At 43.0% G+C, this 19,699-nt stretch overlaps 3 protein-coding genes across 3 annotated transcripts; 1 reads left to right on the forward strand and 2 right to left on the reverse strand.

Annotated features, from left to right (window-relative positions):
- Nucleotides 1–686: 686 nt before the first annotated feature.
- On the reverse strand, nucleotides 687–2,070 carry MELLADRAFT_34988 (uncharacterized protein; the record flags this gene model as incomplete). Its single annotated transcript, XM_007408396.1, has 5 exons — nucleotides 687–781; nucleotides 840–914; nucleotides 1,004–1,147; nucleotides 1,214–1,337; nucleotides 1,456–2,070. The coding sequence occupies 5 exons, from the start codon at nucleotides 2,068–2,070 to the stop codon at nucleotides 687–689; spliced, it is 1,053 nt and encodes a 350-aa protein (XP_007408458.1).
- Nucleotides 2,071–8,634: 6,564 nt separating this feature from the next.
- On the reverse strand, nucleotides 8,635–9,215 carry MELLADRAFT_123247 (Hypothetical protein; the record flags this gene model as incomplete). The annotated part of the gene is made up of 4 exons (XM_007408395.1): nucleotides 8,635–8,715; nucleotides 8,781–8,933; nucleotides 8,998–9,148; nucleotides 9,196–9,215. 4 exons carry the CDS (start codon nucleotides 9,213–9,215, stop codon nucleotides 8,635–8,637), a joined length of 405 nt encoding a protein of 134 aa, XP_007408457.1.
- Nucleotides 9,216–16,296: 7,081 nt separating this feature from the next.
- Nucleotides 16,297–17,159, forward strand: MELLADRAFT_85081 (uncharacterized protein; the record flags this gene model as incomplete). Its single annotated transcript, XM_007408385.1, has 2 exons — nucleotides 16,297–17,096; nucleotides 17,144–17,159. The coding sequence occupies 2 exons, from the start codon at nucleotides 16,297–16,299 to the stop codon at nucleotides 17,157–17,159; spliced, it is 816 nt and encodes a 271-aa protein (XP_007408447.1).
- Between the last annotated feature and the right edge of the window lie 2,540 nt (nucleotides 17,160–19,699).

Raw genomic sequence — 19,699 nt, forward strand, 5'->3', positions numbered from 1 at the left:
GGAAGCACACGTACATTTCTCCTAGAACTTCTTCAACTTCTACTTCATCTTTTCCATCGCCCATCAATCTTCCTATAATCCAAGCGGCTTCTCGTAATTCTTCGGTTGCAATTACTAAATCTTGCTCTCCATCTTCGTCCTCTCGAGATTTCAAGAAACGATCCAGATGATCTAGGACCTTTTGGAGATTAGTTCTCTGGATAGTCGATGTGAGGATTGGATTTGAACGATTACTCCTGCCCAGTCCGTAGCTAAAAAACTCATACGAAAAACGATGAAGATCAGTCACTCGAGGTACAGAATGACAGAAGTTGAAGATCTTGTCAGTTTGGTACGCACTTGGTTTCGAGTAAGGTTTTCAGATGATCAAGAAATGGGGAAGACCCTGATGAGGTTTTTACACTGATTGGACAAATTGGGATGTCGGGAAATTGAGTTGAATGATTCTTGATAGATTTACTGAGTAGATTTGATTCAACTAAATCGGTTTTGGTGACAAGGATCAAGGAAGGCGTGCAAGCTGTTTGTAAGAAAGTTCGGATTGACTCAAGGTTGGTTTCGTGCGAGGAGTTGATAAAGACAGGTGCAGGAATCAGGTAGAATCTTAGGTCTGCTTTTGAGATACTATGAATTCACCGCGTAATCAGATAGGTTTCTAATTTTTATCTGATAATTGGTGATGTTGCTTACTTTGATTTAGCTCGATCGATTCCAATCTCTTCGATAGGATCTTGAGTATCTCTCAGACCAGCAGTGTCCGATACGATGATTGGAAAACCATCTAAAATTTCAAAGTGAGCGGTTGCTATTTCAGATGGAAGAGATTGGGAGTATCTCACGAAAATCTAAAGAAATTTCTATCACATCCCGTGTTGTACCAGGATGAGGAGATACAATTGAAGCTTCTCTGTTGACTACAGTTGCAGTATGTTCTTGTCAGCTAGGATAGTGTGCCGTAGTTGAGGATTTGAGGTGAAGGAAACAGGGAGGATAAATCTCGAACCTAACCAATTCAATAAAGTGCTTTTGCCAACATTTGGAGCTCCAAAAAGCGTCAGGCGAATGCCGTTCAAAACCTTTTCATGTCGATTTGAATCGTTGAGATGAGATCGAATAATTGATCTTAAGCTTTGAACTTTGTGCGAAACTGGTGTGAAGAAAAGAGAAATTAGATGAAAAAACACATTATAATTTTTTGTCCTTATCACTATACCTTGTTTCCATACTGATTCATCGTCTATTGACCCATCTTCACTAAAATCTATAATAGCTTCACATAAAGCCATAGACTCCAATAAAGTTTTGCGCATAGATTGGTAGACTTGTTTGAATGGTCCCTGTGGCGATCGGATGGGAGATGAATCAGATCAGGCTGATTATAGTTGCAAGGTAAGGGTTCATGTTGATGAAAAGTTGCGACTGTTGAGGGAAGGAATTGCAGTCAATATCACATACATCGAACTGGTGGATTGCCAACTTTCTTTGCTCGTCAGTCTCAGCGTCAATTAAGTTCTTGAGTGCTAATAACTGATTTAAATCGAATTCGGGTTGATCTCGAATCATGCTACGCTCATATCGACGTTGAGTGAATTCGCCAGGTTGAGCAAGTCTAAAGTTAGATAGCCGAGAAAGTGAAAGTATGACAGATTTAGTGATTGCTGGTGATCCATGAAGATGAAATTCAAAAGTTGAAGTTGTCGAAGTTGATTGATGAGGAAAGTTGATCACTATTGCCTCGGGGTCTAATGTCTCTTTTGTTGATGGATCGACAATTCTCCGCAGTTTAGCCGTACGAGGTGGTAATTTCGATTGATGTAGAGGTGCGTTTGAATGTTTTTTGGGGCTTATAGTACTAGTCATCTGATGATAAAGTCCGGCTGCCTGAGGCCCATCAACCCTGATGATCGAAAGTGCTGATTTTGAATTTGTTGGAGTCGCAGCAGCGAAGATATTTTGAGTGTTTGGATCAGAACTCGTATTCCAGATCCCTCTCCTCAGATTCCGAGGAGTTGTTCTGTTCAGATTGAGAGTGTTCTGATTTCGACACAAACCCAGTTGTAAGCTCTTCATCTTTCAAGATGGAATAGTTTAAGGAATCAGTTTGGCTCATCTCTTTGCGGTAGAGATTACGTGTGCTACAGAAGAGGGCTCGGTCAAGGTGAGATCCGGTCGATATCCGGTGGTTCTACACCACCGGAGGCTCCTGTGCCCGGAAATGGTCTCATGCAGCCGAATTCGGGTCGGGCCAAGAAGTCGCCTGCAGACTCAGACGTGTGGCCCCAGATCCACATGTCAGACGACACCTTCGTGATCACTGTAAGTTGCCTTACAGGCCTACGCCACACTCCGCATAGTCGCCGCTGAGCCGCCGCATGAGAAATGACCACATCTGCCGCTGTTTGCCCTTCTGCCCTTGTTGCTCGATCCACAAACGTTGGATTGCTCACGTTCGTAACCAATAACGAAATAACAATCCCTTTTTTTTTATTGCATTGTTTTAAGTGTTTTTTGAGCCGCTAGGCAATCAAACACTATGTAATATGTCCAGCACCGGTAAAACCCCTCTGGCTGTGTCAGGGGAAAGGTAGCTGTTGGCTGTTTCATCTAAGTATACATGTATGAGAGCGGGGAATCATGAGAGAGGCGGTGAAGTATGGGGAGAGGATCAATCCTGGGGTTCAGAGATGTTGGCAGGGCGGGTTTCTTCAGTGATTCTCGCCCATGTCCATCTGTTGGCAAATCGCCAAGTCTTGTTGCAATACTTGATGGTGGCCTTGAAAGCGGAGGGTGTTGAGAGGAGTGTCTTGTTCATCCTGAGTGTTCGTTGTTCATTGAAACCCTGCTGCTCAACGTCGCGCTCAAAAGCGACTCTGGCCTGTGCGTGGAGCTGGCAGATGAAGAGAAAGTGGTCAACGGTTTCTAGACCCTCCTGGCATCTGCAGGTAGGATCAGGCACTTGTGCAAAACGGTGGAGGTATGAGTTCAGGGGAATGTGGCCTGAACGTAGCTGAGTCAAAGTAGCCACTTCGTGCTTCTTGAGGACACCAATACCATCGAGGTGATGCCGACTATTGGGTTTGTGGCCTAGCCGTTTGATCTCCACTTTGGTGAAGGTCTCTGTCTGGGTCGTTCTCCATTCTTTGATTGCAGAGAGAAACGCAGCAGTGTTTGGTGTGTTTGTGAAGGTGCTCGGGAGGTCTTTCTTCGCAAGGCCATTGGTGATCTTGTTGACCGTCTCGTTGCCTGGGATGCCCTTGTGGCCAGGGCACCAGCGGATCGTAATTCGAAGTTGTGGGTAGCTTTGAAAAATGCACTGGAGTTGTTTGTAAGTAGCGTGTCGGTTGTCTAAAGACGACACAGAAGACGAGTTGGACTTGAGATCCTTGACAACACCCTGGTTGTCGAGGATGATGGATGCACGGTGAGTGTGTGGTGTAGCGGTTTCTGATACAAGATTGAGACCAAGTTGAACACCTTGGTACTCAGCTTGGTAGATCCCCTGTGTACGAGCTCGGCCTAGTTGCACACCTGCACTTCGTCTGGTGTTTGCACACCAGGCCGCCGCGGCCGTGTTCTTGGTGGGTATCCTGTAGCCGTCCGTGTAGATGACAAGATGTTGGGGCGACGGTGTGAGGCGAAGCATGTCCTTGATGGCAAGTCTTTCGTCTTCTTGCAATACCGTTGAGTAGTTTGGCGGTCTGATTAAAGACGATGCTGGGTCAACCGGGAGTTGGACTGCATGCTCCTCAAATTGTTGGTAGAGGGGGTGCTGGAAGAAATGATGGAAGGGATTTTTGTGGCTTTTGGGAATCGATAGCTGGGCTTGTTGGATGATCGTGAAGAGGGGGTGCTTCTGTGTTTTTGTCAGCAAACAAGCCATGAAACTCAGAATCTTACTCTGATGTCTAATCTTCGGTGGGGTGAGGTTGAAGTCGTGTCGAAGGAACACTGCCGGTGTCGTCCGTATTGCACCTAGCGCTGCGCGCGCAGATGTTGTCAATAACCGTCAGCTGTTCGATGAAATACTTTGGCGGCTCTGTTGGTGTCCATGCCATTGCGCCGTAGTCGATGGCAGCATGGACCGTTGTTGTCAAAAGTATCTTGAGTAGTTTTGGCGGGATTCCCCAGCCCTGTTTCGAGAGGCCTGCCAGGAATCCTGCCCGTTGTTTGCCCTTGGCTATTACGTCGAGTCTGTGCTGAGCAAAAGTGAGGGACTTATCAATTTTTATCCCTAGCCACTTAGCTGTGGGAGCTGGTTTCAGGCCTTTCCAATTGGCGAAGTCGATTGTTGGGGCATTGTCGAGGTCCAGGTTTTGTTGGGTGAAAAGAACCCAAAAAGTCTTTTTGGTGTCGAAGATGGCGCCGTGGCGTTTTGCCCACTGTTGCTGTCTGAACAAAAGTGTCTGCATCTGCGAACGTAGTTGGTGGGTGTCCAGAACCGAGGATAGAAGTACGACATCGTCTACAAAACCTAGTGCTGATGCTGTTGGTATACTGTCAGTGATGCCTAAAAACGAGGAATTGTAGAGGAGATAGAGGAGGGGGGATAGGGGAGAGCCTTGTGGAAGGCCATGGTCAAGAGCAAAATTGCAGGATTCGAAACCGTTGAAATTGAGGGTTGTCGTCCTAGAGGATAGGAAGTCATGAATTATGTCGAGGGTTTGTGTGTGGATCCCCATCCTCTCGAGAGTGTGAAGAAGACGGGGATGGTGGACCGATGGGAAGGCAGATTTCACATCTGCGAAGAGTGCACCAACTACCTTACCCTTTGCCCACTCGCCCCGAATCCACAATGTAAGGTGAACCAAGGCCTCTTGGCTCAACCTATCAGGTCTGCCTCCATAGTGACCCTGGTGCAAAAGATTCAGTTGTTCAGCCTGGGCTGAAAGGTGTATTGTCAGCAACTTCTCGTAGAATTTCCCGAGGGTCGTAAGAAGTGCAATTGGTTGGTATGAGTTTGCTTGTGTGTAGTCTGATTTGCCGGGCTTCGGTATCATAATTGTTGTCGCACGTTTCCATCCCCGAGGTATGATTCCCGTGATGGTGACACACTGGAAGAGGAAGCAGATGTGGGACTTGACTACATCCCACACCATCCTCCAGACCCAGTTCTGGATCTTGTCTGGGCCTGGAGCTTTCGTTGGTGGGCTGTCATTGATGACCGCGCCCACTGACTCGTTAGTGATGAACTGGAGAAAGGGGGGTGTGATTTCAGCTGACGCTCTATGAGATGACTTCAGAGGGAACTCAAGATGTTCGGTGTCGTCCAAGTTGCATGGCGCCGTCGCCACACAGGTGGCAGCTAAGAGTGCCTTGGCTTTTTCGGTGTTTGAAGTGCATGTTAGGCCATCCGGTGTAATGATGGTGCTGACTAGAGAAGATGGCTTCCGGCCGGAGGCGATCCTCTTGGCTTGGAAGAGGTTCTGGTGGTCGACCTCTGAGAGGAACCTTCGCCAGGAGTTCTCCTTAGCCTGGTCAATGGCTCTGTTGAAAGCGTTACGCGCTTTGGCGTAAGACGTGCGGAGTTCCGTCAAAGGGTTCTTTTTCAGGTCGCGATGTGCCTTTGCCGTGGCTTTCCGTAGTGGCTCAAGGATCTCTGGACGCCACCAAGCCTTGTGCTTCATGTTGGAGGATTTGTGTGGCGAGTGTTTGTTGAGGGCATCCGTGACTGACTGCCAAAGGGACTCGTCGAAGGCCTCTATCGCGTTGTGGTGATCAGAACCCACCATCACCCTCACCTTTATATACACGAAGAAGGGATTGAGAGGCTCAAAGTCTTACTCACTGAGAGCAGATTTCAAGCTCGAGTCAGGTTGATAGGCAACAAAGAGTACCAAAATCTTAATCATGTTCATTTCATTTTTTAGGAGATACTAGCACAACTGTGCGGCAGGCGCCGCATCATTGAATCAAATTTCATTCATGCAGCAATTTGGCAACATTTACTTGTGAGCATTTATGGCATCAACCAATCACTCTGCAGTCTTTCCATGCAAGCTTTTAAACATTCCCAGGTGTGCACACATTGCACATTCAACTTCTTATATATGCCATACTAAACACCCCATTCAATAATCAGAGCTCACAAATAAGCTCAAGAATTTTGACAGACAAAACAAAAGACACTTAAAACAGATTACTACAAACCCCAAACCTGAAATCATATCCTTGTGAAGAAACTCAATAATGTGTACAGGTCAATTGGGTTAAAGAATGTTACATTCACAATCAACAATAACCATGGAGTCTGTCTTCTGTTTTTGTAACTTCACCAACAATACATTTAAGACTTGATTTATCTATGTTTCTTTTGTTTGATACATTTTCTTCTTCTTCTTCCTCAACTCAGGTATATAATATGTATGAAGCCCATCTAATAACAAACCCAAAGAGAAACCCAATAAAATCTTTCAAACTTTGCAAGAAAACCAACAATCATACATAGAAAAAAATCGTGTCATCTCCAACACTCAGGTCTTCTTCTCAAAACAGCACAAACTTCATCTTTTCTCAACTCATTCTTGTCAATCCCCAACTTGTTTCTCACAATTTTATATTCTTTGTTTTATTCTTCATCAAAATGAACTTCACAAACTTTAATAATATACCTTTCTTCTCACCTTGATTATTAAACTATTTTCTAAAGACAAAAGTTCAATAGCATCAAATAATCTGTTTGAATCGACTTCACAAATTTTTAAATTTTCTTTCATTTATGGGATACAAAGTTAGATCTGGGCGTTTTTTCCTAGTTTCCCAGTTTCCCAAATACAGCCAAAAATGCAAACTGGGAAGCTGGGACACCATGGGAAAGTTCCAAACACAGCCAAAAACAAAAACTGGGAAACTGGGAAAAAATCCCAGATTTAACTTTGTATCCCATAATTGTATTGATCTAACCATGCTCAACATCAAGTTTTAAATTTGAACCTCCATTTAAAGTTATAGATCTGATACCAATCCCTTAACAAAAAGAAAAAATTGTTCAAAAAAATTTACATTTTTTCTGCTTCAAATCAAATCTCAGACCAAGTTTCATTTCCTAAAACCACCACGAGTACCAATCTAATTTCCATTTTTAGGAGGATCAGGTGAAAATTGAAAAATAGGTTGAACTACTTTTTCTTTGATAAATATATTGTATTCAATAGACCTACAAATTGTATGTGCTAAAATTGGCTTAATTTCTAATACTTGTGATATAATTTGTTTTAATTTCTTTCAATCATTACAATAACAAAGTTGAAAATTCAGTCTAAGAGAAAAAACTGCAATTCTTTCCTTCCGTTTATTTTTTGTTGTGGGTTTGGTGATGAACTGACCATTGCATCTGACTGATCATATCCATTTGTATTCATTAGGCTTTGGAGGTATCTTTTTATAAAACTTTCATATTCTTCTAGTCAATGAAGTATATGATCAATACCATTGAGACTATTCCAAAAAACCAAAGAGTTAAATGAATAAAACATAAACCAAGTGAAAACATTGATATTTACCTTGTCTAATCAACTTGTAGATCTTCAACTATCAAAATGATACCTAAACCTAAGTCCAATAGACTTAGCATTGCTTGCATTCAAATTAGGTAATGGAAACAAAACCATTCCATAATTCAAATCAATCTTTTTTATATGAAAAATTCATCATTTCATGTCCAAATCTATACATACACAGACAAAAATAAAATGAATGTTAGTCATTGAGTATATTCGAGAAAGAGGGAAGAAAGATCAAATGACCTGCTTTAAAATTGACAAATTGTTTGAAATGCTTTTGAAGATTCAAGTCAATTTTGGATGAGTTGGATTTATGGGATATCTTACTGGTTATGGCCATTGAATTTGTTCTTCAAAGGCTGAAATTACATGACTTTAGACAAAGAACAACTTCAAAATAAGTATTTTGATTTGCTACCCAAAAAAACTTGAGAAAGTGTTTTTGAGTGAGTACCTTGAAATGATTTTGATTATGATTATGATTTAGATTGAATCAATTAACTTTTTGAATTGATTCTAATATATTATTATCATTTACGTTTGATTTATATTCAAAGTCAATCAATTTAAAAACTCTATATTGTTTGATAAGCTCCACCAAATCATTTATAACACATTCAATCTTTCTGTCATGACAATCATCTTTTTTTTTGTATTTCTGAGAATACCTTTGGCTTGGGTTTGATTATCTAATGATACTGAATGATATCATGGTTTAAGGGCTGGAGCTGGTTTAACCATTCAATTGGGGTGGTCAATGTGTTGGTTGATGGTATTGATGTAGGGTCTTGAAGTTGATTTATAGAACCTCTGATCTAAAATGACTTTCTCGGGTTGTGTTGTTTTCGTTTTCAGGTTCTGGACGGATTGTTCACTTGAATCTATTAAACTGATCCGAACCGATCGAGATCTTGTAAACTGTAGTTATGATCCAATCAGTGAATTGTTCGTGAAGCGGACTCAGAACTTGTTCCCAATCCACATCATGTCTAACTTCTAATCGATCGATTGGACCGATCAATTATTTAAATCACTCATTGATGGTATCAATTTTGCTGCTTTTAATAATTAGCCTGGTTGTTCTTCTAATGGAATCGCTCGTCTTGGACAAAGTGGATCGATGTAAAATAATGAATCAGATTGAAATCCACAGAAAGAGCGATTGTGATGGTCTTCCTCCTGCTATTCCTACTGATTGTGGGAATGTGAACGTAGCCTGACATTTAAAGCAGGATTAGAGTCGAGGAAAGTTGTGTGTCGTAAAGTTTCAGATTGACTTACCTCAATGGTTTTGCAATATGATGGACTGATATTGACTTGATCTAAACCTGATTGAACATTCATAAGTACAAGTACAGGTCTACGCCATCTAACTGATTTAGTTGGATCTGATTTCAGTTCAGATAGGTGGTGTGGTACCAGGTAGAATTGAAGCTGGAAAAACATCAAATCAATAATTATTTCCATCAATATCAGAGTGGGATTGAAATAACTTAACTTGTTCATGAAGTGTATCAAGTTCAATTTGAGTTTGGATTTGATAATCGGTCAAGTTGGATGATATCGAATAAAGGTCATTGGAGCTTGAAGTTGATGATTTGTTCCGTTGAAAGTTTGAATGATTTGTTTTTGAATGTATTGATGATGGACTTGGTTTGTTTGTTTTTGAAATGGTGTAAAAAGTGTTGATACATACTTGGATTCTGGCAGGTACATGTGGAAAGTGGGAGGATAGGGTGGTAGGTTGGTGACAAATTAAGTTGATGAGAGGAATGGGGAACAAATTGGGGGTGAGTCGCGTGGAAATCAGGTTAAATCCGGTGAGCGTGTAAACCTTCAATTTTGGAGTACTGATTGGGAGTTTAATTGGGTTTTGCCGGCGAACGCGGTTTCCCTTTAACATTAATGATCTTATTTGATAAAGTTAAAGCATGATAACGAGATATAACACGGAACGAGAATTGGGGGTTGAAGTAACAGACAAGACAGCAAATTTGAAAAAAGGGGATCGAACAGATTCGAGTCCGAGAAAGGGGTAATAGAAAAGTCACCTTTCAGGTTTAAAGTTACAACTAGATCAAAACTGCATCTCGAGATCGAAATAGAGTAGAGTAGGATGATGATAGAAGACTGAGTCTTAGGGAACATACAGAACAATAAGTTGAAAGTATCAAAAGAAGCCTAATAATCGAAAAGGTGGTGATAGTCTAAAAATCAGAGATAAAGGATCAATAAGAAAGTTTGAAAGAGGAAGTTAGAAAGAGGTTAGAATCGAATGGATTATAGTCACATATCTGAAGAGATCAAGTTAAGACTCACCTCTTGGCATGCAAGATCATAACTTGAGATCGAAAATAGGGTAGGACAGTCAGATTGCAAGTGAGACGAGAGGCTTGAGGTGAAAGTTTGAAGGCTGCAGTTGAAAGAGGCTGGGATCGAAGATGGAGAGTAAAACTAGAAGGGGATAGAGGATAAGAAAAGAGAAATGAGTTTGAAATGATGAGCGATATAAGAGAACAGATAAGAGAAAGAAAGAAAAACACTTACATATTGCATAAGCGATAAAACAAGTTTGAGACTGATCGGTCGGAAGAACACGTTAAGGTTGAAGACTGAGGACGCGTAATGAGCTGAAATCAGGTGAGTGAAAGGTATAAGAGGGGGTTGCTCAAAAGGGAAAAGAGAAGGGGGGGCATCCAATTTTAGGCATCCGATAATTGTGTATCGAATTTTTTGTGTCCGATTTGTGTGCGAGTCTGGTTGTGTGTACGAATCAATTAGATTCAAATCAAAGTGTGTTGTCTTCTTTCTTTGTTGATCTGAACAGTCGAAGAGAAATCGCGCTAAGTGTCCAAGTCGTGCTAGTATATTTGTGTAATTGAAAGACCTATAAAATAAAGTGTTAGCGTGTTGTTATTGTAAAGGATACTTATTACTTTTTATTATTAAAAGTCAAATTGAGATATTGTGTAGAAAAGAAGGAAGTGAAGTTACCTTTTATTGTCCTTGAATTAGTTAAAAGGGTTGTTATTGTTGTAGACCGGTAGAGTTTCTTTTGAAGATTGGTGGATGCTGAGTTGGTTACAATCCAGTCGTCAAGAAGTCGAAGTTTTAAAACATCAATTCAATAAACCCGCCTCTTGATACAAGTCGAGGCCGGGTCGAGTCGGGCTCTGGAATTCATTCCAGTCCTGTACAATTGTGTTACAACCTTGCAAAAATCAACAAACTTGAGTTTACATATCTCTATACTACGAACTTGTGAAAAGTTGTGTGTAATAGTGTTAGACTCCGCTCTGTGCTGCGCATCCAACCGTGTGGTGTAAATTAGGTTTTGGGAAACCTTAAAAAGACAAAGAAGTGAGAGTAGAGACGCCTCATCTCAAATTTTGAAATCATTTTTGAAGGACGAGGGCAGCTTCACAGCGCCTGTAGTTTCATCCGCTCTCACGAGTGGTGATTCTTCCCCTCTCCGGCTCAGCCTACGCTACACTGCGTAGGAGTTCTACAGCGTCGCGCGTAAGGAGAGGCTGGAGCTGTGGGAGAGTGGTCATAAGTTCAGTTTTGAGCAAAATTGGCTCTACCTTACGCCAGTTCTTCAGTCGTTTGGTGCTGGACTGCGGCGGTAAGGATGGAGATGTAGCTGTCGAGAAGCATGTCACCAGTGCTTGGTGGTCTGACTGGTGGTTCAGCACATCATTGTTGTCAATGAAGCACGCGACAATGGCGTCGTCAAGGTCCTCATTGACCCAGACCAGGTCAATCGAGGTCCCAAGCGTGTTGTCACAGTGCAGGCCGAAGGTGGGCTGGCCTTTTGGGGATCGTAAAGTGAGGCCCCATTCCATCATCAGCTCGATGAGGTGGTCCGCTTCTTTGTCAATGGTCTTGCTGTGATCGGGATTCCACAGCGGGGAGTGGAGGTTGGAGTCAGCTGTGCAGATGATGGGGAGAAGTTGTGTTTTGAGGGACATTGTTCTCAGGATTTCGTCGGATGCGAGGAATCCGTCAAGCGTCTTGTGTGGATTGTAAACACTTGCCACCAAGACCTTGAAACCGTCGATTGTCAGAACGCCGGCGGCGACATTTCGTGATGGGTGATGGATTGGGTTCAGTTCGGGGTATAAGTCTTGCCTTATGTAACACCTCGTATACACTAAAACTTCGGCCCTGACCCGAAGATAGAGAAGGCTGTATCATCCAAGTCTCTCTGTTATCACTGCCAGATGTAACTCAGATGCATTCCATGCATCTGGGGTCACTCAACTACTATAAGTTTCCCCACAACTTCACGCTCACAAACTGCTCACAATCGAATCACAAGCTCACAATGGCCTGGACTCGGTATCCAAATTCAGATTGATATACTCAGGATCACAACTTCACACATCCATCCACACAACCTCACAACTTCACAAAATCTATACCTGTATAATCGCAAGCATAGAGCTACATAATCATCCCTACCCAACAATCCTCAATCTTATGAAGTCGACTCACAACTTCACACTCACACACCTTCCTCCCTTCCAACACTCTACATACAGCAAACGACTTCGATCCCACTTCTTCAACTCTGCGCCAACCTAATCTCATACCAAAATCATGCCTCGCCCTCGCAAAGGTGGAAACTCGCCTTCAAATCGTCCTAGTGGTCCAAAATCAGCACGAAACACACGCAGCTCAGCACCCGCCACTACCTCATCAAAGCCTCGCCAGACCCGCAAGAAGGCTCCAGGCAAGAAGGCTACGATTCCAAGGAAGAAGGCCAGGATTCAAAGCTCCAAGGGTCAATCGGACTCTTCATCTGATGAGTCATCCGAAGCCAACGCAAATGAAGGTGAATGGGAGAACGACGACGAGGCCCAGGAACACGCACCTGATACCACCATTCCCCAATCAGGTGTTCCTCACACTCCTACACCTCAATCCAACCCAACCAAGAAAACAAAACAAGAAGCCGAAGCCTCACATCAAAATCACTCTTGAAAATTATCAAGACTGTGACTTAGATGTCGCTACTATCGATGCACTCCTTCATGACAGAGCTTGTAAGACACGGAACCGAATTGCATCCAACATTCAAAAAGAACTGAGGAACCTTCAATTCCTTTATCACCGAGCCAAGAAGCTTTTGGCCCTAGCTGCACACTGCAGTGAACGGACAATCAACAAATTTCTGTTAGTGACTCCCCCCGTCTGTAATGTACCGTTTGGTTCCACCGACGTTTATCCCTTACAATCACCAGGCACGAAGTGAGCGTGCGAACCAAGCACACATTCTACCGATGTTATTTAAAGTATAGCAAAAAAAGCTCAAGTGCTCAAAGTTGGTTTTTTTCCCAACAAGCCTCATCTGCCACACATGTACTAACCCTCCAAGCTCCACCTCCTGATAGTGCCAGCAAGGAATGAGACAAATGGATTCAAAGAGCAAAACAGTCACCTTGGCAACACATGGTCCTCATACGACAACGACAAGAAAGACATCTTTCATGATCGAATTTTCTTTCCACTTGGATATTTGTCATGCGGGTGGGAATTACCACCAGCTGAACCACAATCTGAACCCCTAACAGCCGAAGATATTGAAAAGTACCTACCGATATATAGACGCCTAGTTAATAATGACAAAGTAGCAAAAGATCTGGGCCAACAAAATTTGGGCCTCACCTACCCACAGCTCGCCAAAATAAGGGAATCACCGAGGTCCAAAGGATTGATCACGAGGTACGACTTGTACTTGTACTATTCACATACAAACTTCAGCTGACAGTATGTCCTCCCACCAGCTCCAGATTCTGAAAATACGCTATGGCATGGATTACTCCCTTATGGCTTCCTCGTGGTCACCGGACACCAAAAACCGCAAGGCGCAGTGGAGTCACAAGAGTTCATCATGCAATGACTGGATTGTACTCAGTAATGGCACCTGGCACCTCCTTGAAAAATTTGTGCGCCAGGTCACACAGTCTGACTCAGACATCCGTCCCAAAAAAGCCAAGAAGGTCCAGCCTAGCAATGAGATAAAAGGACAGCTCATTGCTGCATTGAACTCGCAAGTTGGTACGTTTATTTTCACTCAACTTAACTACATCATCACAAAGGAGTATTACTAACAAGGTATCATCACAGAAAAATACCTTCAACCACCCTTATCCCACCTGGACTGCCACCCCAAGACCGCAAACCCCCACGTTGCACTTGAGAATAGGGTATTCAAAGGTGGCATCAAGCTTCGCGTGGTACGAGCACCACAGAGTCAAATGACTGATCTTATCCTATCAACCAAGTTGCAGAAGATGACGCTTTCAACTCATAAGCTATGGTTGGCCGATATTCAGGCTGGACATTACACGGTTGTCCGAGCAGCGGCTTCAGGACTTACGGCGGCAGAAGCAGCGCTTGATGATGAACCTATTGAAGATGGCAAACATTCAATCACCACGCAGTCATTAGAAAGTAAGGTCAGAAGGGTTGTCAAACCAGCGGCTTCAGGTCTTACGGCGGCAGAAGCGGCGCTTGATGATGAACCTGTTGAAACAGAAGAAGGTGCCATCATGACTCAATCCTTATCCTTAGGAATCACTGAAGCATAACACTCAGCTAGCTGACTCAATCATCAAAGACGAGACATTCCTGAAAATTTTTCACTTTTGTTCAAAAATTGCTCTCTGTGACTTGCGGCAGAGATAGCAATTTCCTTGCTATCTCTGCCGCTCTTGTATTGTATTGTCTGCTTTTCTAGAGTGAAATTCAATGATGATTGAGTCCCCTCCAATGTGAGCAAAAATGAGTCTTACAAGATTGGCATCAAATCTCAAGGAGACACAAATCTTCTGCTTCACAAAGCTCATTACAGGTGCAACATGATGAAACAAACATGTGCAACTTCACCCCAACATTTACCTTACCAAGTTCACAAAATTATTTGTGAATTTTGTGAACCGTGCTCTAATTACCAAAATATAAGTAGAGAAAGTCACAAGGACTTCACAAAGCTTCCACTACAAGCTTCACAAGTGTACTTTTGTACTTTTCATAGTTCACAGTCAGTGACAAAGTTCATCACAAACTTCACAATCATGCATCACCATTTCACAAATAAGAGACCACGCTTGATTGTGATCTGTGTGAACCTGCAGCTTCACAATGTTCACACCCCTGCTTCACAATTTAAACAAAGTTCACAACCAAGCTAGAAAATTTTGTGACAAAGTTTACCTCACAGGTGAACTTCACATCCAACTTCACAACTTCACAAAGTTCACAACCACAACTAGACCAACATCCACAAACAATTCACAATTCATTGTGAACTGCGTGAAGCGTTCACAATTTTTACTTCACAACTTCACAAAGCTCACAATCACAATTTGATCAAGATCTACAGTCAAAAGTTCACAAAAAGTTCACAATTAATTGTGACTGTGTGAAACCCGCACTTCACATTGTTCACAATGTTCACAATGCTCACAATCAAGCGTCAGAATTTTTACCAAATTTACAAGACTTCACAAGTGATGAAGAGGTGTGAACCCACAACTTCACAAAGTCACAAAGTTCACAATCAGGCTTCTCAATTTGTACAAGTTCAACAGTTTAAGTTTGAAAGACATCAATTGTGACGTTTGTGACGTTTGTGAACCTTCCTTCAATTCACATTCCTCGTTCACAATCACCAACCGCACAACAGATGTACCTCTGGGCTGGGCAAAGGTGTGAAGCGAAGTTCAATTGGATTGCATATCTTCGTCTTGGTCAATATTGAGAGCATCATCAGCATCTTCATCAGCATCATCATCCCCCTGCTCATCATGGTGGACTTCTAGTACACCTCGTAAACCATAGAAACTCGGAGCGGTACCGAGGAAAACGAGTACTTTATCCTTGGAGCGGCTCCCTACAATGGCAGCAGATGTGTTTCAGATGGCTCAGATGCCTCTGAGGTCACCTCAGAGACATCACAAGTCCCTCGTCACGCATAATCTAATCACTCAAAGACTCAACTAACCCATCATCAACATCTCATGAGAGCCCCCCAGGCTCTCTTAAGCTTCGTGTGACATATGTACATACAGAAACAGTAAAAAACAAAAGTCCCAACCTCCACGCAGCTGGGTCACACAGTCACACAATCATCACCCTCAGGCCACCCATTCATGTCACACATGTTACTCAATCACTCACGAGACACATATTTCATACTCACCTCACGCATCTCATTCACGGCAATTCACATCAATCACACAGTATCTCCACGCAGCTTATCAAACACCCGTACACTCATAAGGCAAACATATGTGATATTTTCATACCCAACCCACGAATTTCACTCATGGACTCCCACATGAATCAAGCAGTGGCTGCACAAACCCTATCAAACTACACTTGTAGAACAGAGATACGTAACTTGTACTCACCTCACGCAGGTCACTCACGCAGGTCACTCATGCAAACACACATGCATCACGCATCACCACGCACCTTATGAGACCACCATGTAACTACACTTCATACCCACAACAGTGGGATCACTCACTACCACTCAGGTCCTTACGCCCTGTCCTCACGCATATCACACATAAATATCACGCAGCATACATATGCGGAAACACACACATATTCAGACATGTTGTGTATATGTAGGGTATTAGGTTTACTAACCTAATACCCTCATATTGTATCACCACTCACTCGGAGAATCAAAACACATCATCACCCATCATCTCAAGATCTCAAGAACTCAAATTACATACATCGACAAAGTAGTTACCACAATCTAAAAACAAACTCACCAATGCCTCCTCGTCGATCCAACAAACCTGCCGATGGCTCCACGAAGCAAACAGACAAGAACACTCTGTCTTCTAGACGGCCACCCCCACGGAACACCTCACCTGCACCTGCAGCTCCTCCTACGCGACCTAATCGAGGTAGAGGTCGAGGCGGAGTACCACGTACCAACAGGAGGCGACCAAGCTTGACCGCTAGCGAAAAGGCCCTTGACGATGTCAAACCATCACCGAATGAGGAAGAAGACGACCATAAGACCTCTGTCCAAACATCTAAACGGCCACGTCGACGGGAAAAATCACCTGAAGCACCTGCTGAGCGATCTGACCAGGCCTTGCTCCGTTTGTCTAAGCGTCTACGTCAAAGTGAACAAAAACACAATTCCCCAGATTCACCAGACTCAGATTCCGAGGAAGATAGCTCTCAAGAAGAGGATGAAGAAGAAACTGAGCCATCTGACTCTGACCCCGACTCTGAATTTGATGAACCCAAAATACCAATCACAAAAGTCAAAAAACCTGTCAACAAGAAAAGTCCTGCACCAGTTAAACCCACGAAATTTGACAAACCCACGAACACATCGAAAGATGATCCTCATCGTGTCACCCTACAGAACTACACGCAATGCGACCTTGACGAAGCAGCCATTGATGAACTACTTGCAGATAAAGACCACAAAACATCTAACCGTCTCCCACCCGACATGCAAACTGAGCTCAAAAATGTCCAGATGCAATACCGAAGAACAAAGAAACTGTTTGAACTGATGGCCCATTGTAGCGAGAAAACTGTGAATGAATTTTTGTAAGTCACCCCTTCAATTACATCAATTCATTGCGTTATTTGAATAGCACCAATCAAGTATAATTCTTTTTAGGCATGAAGCAAGTGTGCGTACAAAAAGGACTATCTACCAAACCTTTCTGAAGTACAGTATTGAGAGCACAACAATCACAGAGAGTAAGCTGTCATTCTCATACTACGCCAAAATCAAAACTAATAAAATTTCATGTTTCTCAAGTGCCTGCACGCAATCAAAGTGAGGGATTTGGTGACCGCAACCAGCACCTAGGTTCTTTTTGGACCAATCTCTAACCTCACCAAAAGGACATATACAATAAAGAAGTCTTCTACATCCTTGGTGCTATGGCATGTGGACCCTCAATTCCAGCTCAGCACGACGGCTCAGTAAAGCTGACAGATGAAGAAATCCAGCGCTACTTACCCATCTTCAAGGAGAATGTTAATCTGGGAAAGGTAGCCAAGGATCTGGGACAGGGAAAATTCGGACCTGATCTTCCTACCACCAACCAGAACAAAGGGATCAAGGAGCTTGATAAAATTGATAATGAGGTGCGCCCTTTCCTTTGCAGTCACATTAATACCGTCACACAATTCATTTTTGGCCTTTGTGCAGTTACAAATACTCAACATACGGTATGGAGTTCAGTACCACCTTATGGCTTGCTCTTGGAATCCTCGTACCCGTAATGACAAGGCACATTACAAAAATGAAATCTCCTCTTGTGATGATTGGCTTCACATCTCCGGAAAAAAGCACCTCCTCAAAATTTTTGTGCGTGAGACTATCAAGGCTGAGAAACCTCGAGCTATAGCAAAGATCCCACAACCAAGTGACCTTATTAAGATGCGCTTGACCTCATCCCTCAATCAGCTTGTTAGTAAGTACGGGTCCACCTCTGAACTCCAAATTTCTATATGATTGACAATAGATTCCTTATCCCCTAGCTCAACACTTACAGCCTCCTTTTGGACTCCGCGATTGCCACCCAAAAACTGCGAATTCACATCTCACCATTGCAGCAAGAACATTCTCAGGTGGCGTAAATCTTATGGTTCAGCGCACATTGCAGAGCAAGATGACGGATCAGATACTGGAGAAACCTTTTGAGAAGATGACACTTGCCACTTACAAGATGTGGAGTGAAGACATATTGGCTGGAAATTATAAGATAGTAAAAGTACAGAATGAATCACCACCTGATCTTAACTTAGCAGAAGATGTTCAAGATGATGAGACTGATCTCCCTTCACATGAGGATGGCAACTTACGGAATGTTGACCTACCTAGTGATACTGTGGACTTCACGCAATGATAGCCAATTTTACTTCTGTTTTCCAAAATTCATTGGTTAAATTTTCTTTCTTTTTGTTTTTGTTTTGTAATGTAATTTAATTTGCCAAGAAACACACTAAAATTATTTCAATGTGCTATGAGTTCCCTATCCTTGTTTTTTACACAAAAATCATGTTCACGCATGCAACACACTCATGAGTACTGGATGTATCACACATGCGTAGTAGCTGTATCACACAAGTGTTACTCATGCGTGCTACATCTAGTCCCCATGCGTGCTACATGTATCACACATGCGTGCTACATGTATCACACATGCGTGCTACATGTATCACACATGCGTACTAGATGTAGCACACATGAGTAACACATGGCTATGACTCAAGATACTGATGTGTCCTACCACTAGTACTCATGTGTGATACATGTACCACACATGCGTACTAGATGTATCACACATGTGTAACACCTAGCTATCACTCAAGACACACATATGTGACACATCTAGTACTCATGCGTGCATACATGTATCACACATGTGTAACAACTAGCTATCACTCATGACACTCATGCGTGACTCATCTAGTACTCATGCGTGCATACACGTATCACACATGTGTAACAACTAGCTATCACTCATGACACTCATGCGTGGCATATCTACTACTCATGCGTGCATACATTTTTCACACATGTGTGACACCCCCTCAAATTATGATTACATGACAACATCGGCACCTTCATCTTCGTCAGATGAAGGATCATCTGAATCTTCCATGAAAGGCAAACCTGCCTCACCTTCCCCCTCTCCATCACCTGCCATACCAGGCTCATCAACTGCAACTAGAGTTCTGCCTACAAGAACTTCCCACCGCCGGATGCAGCCAGCCATCATCTCCTGCCATTGCTGAAACAGCGTCTCATCAGCCACTGAATTCTGTACAAATCCTTCTGGGGCAGCTGTACGACTTAGCAGACACCTTATGTTGGGGGCCCAGTGCAGCCATAGTCGACAGGCCTGCCGCAAACACCCATGATGCAATGAACACATCATGTCTATGTGAGTTGCCCACGGTGCAAGTTCTACAGTGGAAAAAAGCCAATATATCAACTACACACAACAGCAATCTTCAGCATTCGAAGAAAGAAACCTCACTTCCTTGTTCAATATCTTTTTCAAAACGGTCCACACGGCCTTGATATTCAACTGCCCACCTCACAATCTGCCTAGCCTCCTTGCTCAACCTGCGAAGCTCCTCTTTGCATCGATTCATTAGGAGGAAAGCTTGAATACCTTCTTTAGTATCTT

This window comes from Melampsora larici-populina, assembly GCF_000204055.1.
Source record: "Melampsora larici-populina 98AG31 unplaced genomic scaffold MELLAscaffold_12, whole genome shotgun sequence".
Lineage (NCBI taxonomy): Eukaryota > Fungi > Basidiomycota > Pucciniomycetes > Pucciniales > Melampsoraceae > Melampsora > Melampsora laricis-populina.